Source organism: Penaeus japonicus, unplaced genomic scaffold, assembly GCF_977035675.1.
Source record: "Penaeus japonicus unplaced genomic scaffold, GWHDUDI00000001_assembly GWHDUDI00000016, whole genome shotgun sequence".
Taxonomy (NCBI): domain Eukaryota; kingdom Metazoa; phylum Arthropoda; class Malacostraca; order Decapoda; family Penaeidae; genus Penaeus; species Penaeus japonicus.
Window position 1 is genome coordinate 36,694,760 of NW_028234418.1, and position 2,500 is coordinate 36,697,259.

At 36.7% G+C, this 2,500-nt stretch overlaps 1 protein-coding gene across 3 annotated transcripts in view; it reads left to right on the forward strand.

Moving 5' to 3' along the window:
- LOC122257922 (uncharacterized) overlaps positions 1-2,500 on the forward strand; it is a 32,617-nt gene that overhangs the window by 3,085 nt on the left and 27,032 nt on the right. The window contains exons 1-2 of one of the 3 annotated variants that reach the window (XM_086545519.1): positions 409-525; positions 653-824. The exons of 1 other annotated variant lie outside the window; for it this stretch is intronic. In XM_086545519.1, coding sequence (XP_086401645.1) covers positions 735-824 — 90 coding nt within the window. In that variant the 5' untranslated portion in view covers positions 409-525; positions 653-734. Of the gene's footprint in view, positions 1-408; positions 526-652; positions 825-2,500 lie in introns of those variants that run through there. One more of the 3 variants, XM_086545520.1, reaches the window with a different exon arrangement.

Sequence of the window (2,500 nt, forward strand, 5' to 3'; positions counted from 1 at the left end):
TATAATATATATATATATATATTATATAATATATATTATATAATATATATTATATAATATATATATATATATATATTATGTAATATATATATATATATATATATTATGTAATATTTATTATATAATATACATATATTATATAATATATATATTAGATAATATATATATTAGATAATATAGAAATTATATGATATAGATATATTATGTAATGTATGTATATCTAATATATATATGTTTTATATATAATATATATGTATTATATAATATATATATACATTATATAATATTTATATTATATCATATATAGGTAGAGAAAGTAGAAAGAAAAGTGGAGCGAAAGAGCGAGGGGCGGAGGCAGAGATCAAGAACGAGCGGGACAGATGTTCTCTCTCTCGCTGTAGACAGTCAACTGGCGCATTGAATCCGAGTCCGAGCGCCTGATCGAGGCTTCGAAGCCGCGAGTGTCTTGCTTCGGCTTCTCTTATTCGCACTGTCACGTAGATTTCGATATTCGACCTGGAAAATGTGAGTTTATGGGATTCTGGGGCCTCTTGGCCATCTTTTAATGGGCGAGGTAATCACAAAGAAGGCCTTGCTGTGAATGTATATCATTGTGCATATGAATCAAACGTTGTGCGTGTTGCTTTGACAGACGTGCATCGGCGCCATCTTGCGAGAGGACGAGAACCAAGGGAGGAAGACGCACCTGTTCTAGAAGAAATCCAATTTTCGTCATGCCTAAGAAAACGAAAGGTGCGCCAGCGCGTGGCGAAAAACAGCGAGAGGCTGAACGTGAGGCCAGGTTTGCTGAGTCTCTGGCCAAAGTAAGTGTTGTTTAATAGAGATGGAAAATGTGATTAGATATGAATGCTTTGCGGAAATCTTGCCGTGTGTTGGTGTTCTCTTGAGGTAGGATTTGTAGATAAAAAGATATCAGCATTCGTATTCTGGCAGAGCCTGTCATTAAGAGGGGTATTCCAATAATCAAAGATTATGATAGGATAAAGATCCTTATATTTATGTATAGTTCATACCTCAAACTTGTAGAGGTTATGGAAGAAGTCCTGGCAAAGTCCAATTTTTGGACAGCCTTAGGCTTCAAGACATTGTACATGCATTTGATAAAACGAAGGTTATTAACAATTATTATTCAAAGTACTTCCTCCTGAAATTTCCATCAAAGAATGTATTCAGTATGTTTGATGTGCCGGCAAATCATTTTTCTAAGTGGTCCCATGATATGTTAAAATTGTACAATGTCAGCTTACACTGACCGCTTCTTCTTTTTTATAATTTCCTCTAAACTAATGATGTGCGTATTAACTACCGGTTGATTTGACAAACCCATTAATTAACCCATTGCAGGCGGGGATAAATTCGCTTGCCCAGTCTCCAGGTTAGATTTTATTTTAGAGAGAGAGAGAGGTCGCTTGAAGCAATACAATTTGAATCCTCCCACTGTCTTTCAGTCACTCATTGTAAATCTAGAGCCATTTTTGTGTTTTATTTTTTGTGTGTTTTATTGAGTTTAGAGACTTATATGTGCTATATGATAGGCTCTATCAGTGCTGCAGTTGACCAGGATTGCAGTTTATGATCCATATTAGCTAACTATTTTCTTTATACTCAGTGTGATAGAAGTATTGCTGTTTTATCAGAGGACAAAAATCAACATTATTTTTTCGTATTTTTGTGTTGTCATGAATGAATACGCAGCATATAACCACCTACAATAAAGATAACATGAAGAGGTAGGGAAGAGGAATGAAAACTGCTTGTGACTGTGAGTGCCACAGTGAAAGACATCCATATTGGCACAGGAGCACATTTTAGACACTTGGTATAGATTGAGATCACATTCCTCTTTTCTTTCTGCCTGCACAACCTTCATCGGCGGTACTTTAGAGCAAAAAGGTAGTACTTGCTAGAGACTGTGGATGGGTACCATTCAAGGCTCTCTCTCCTGCTGGTGCTAGGAAAAAGTGGTGCCATCTAGGTTTTGGACGTTGATTTAGGTTGATATTATGGTAATTACAGTAATTATGACTGCAGTTCCCGTAATAACTCAATCCTTTTTCATAGCACAATAAAATAGCACAGTGATAAAAAATCCCTGAACGTCATGTATGTCATGACGCCCGTCGTCAGGCCAAAGCTCCTACGTCATGTATGTCATGACACCTGTCGGCAATGGGTTAAGAGTGAGGCCTTATATATCATTATTCATGGTGTGTGTGTGCGTGTGCGCTTGTTCCATTCAAGGCTCTCTCTCCTGCTGGTATCTTATATGCAGATGATATATTGATACAAGGGACCACTCATCGCCATTTACAAACAGCGCTGGACAGATTTACTAGTCTTGCTCAAACATTGGGGCTGGTTATAAATGAAGAAAAGACCAAATTTCAGAGTAAACAAAGAGGCAATGTGCCACTTACTCTAAACAACAAAACAGTGGAGAAGGTGTCAACATATAAATATCTGGGTATGTACATTGGCT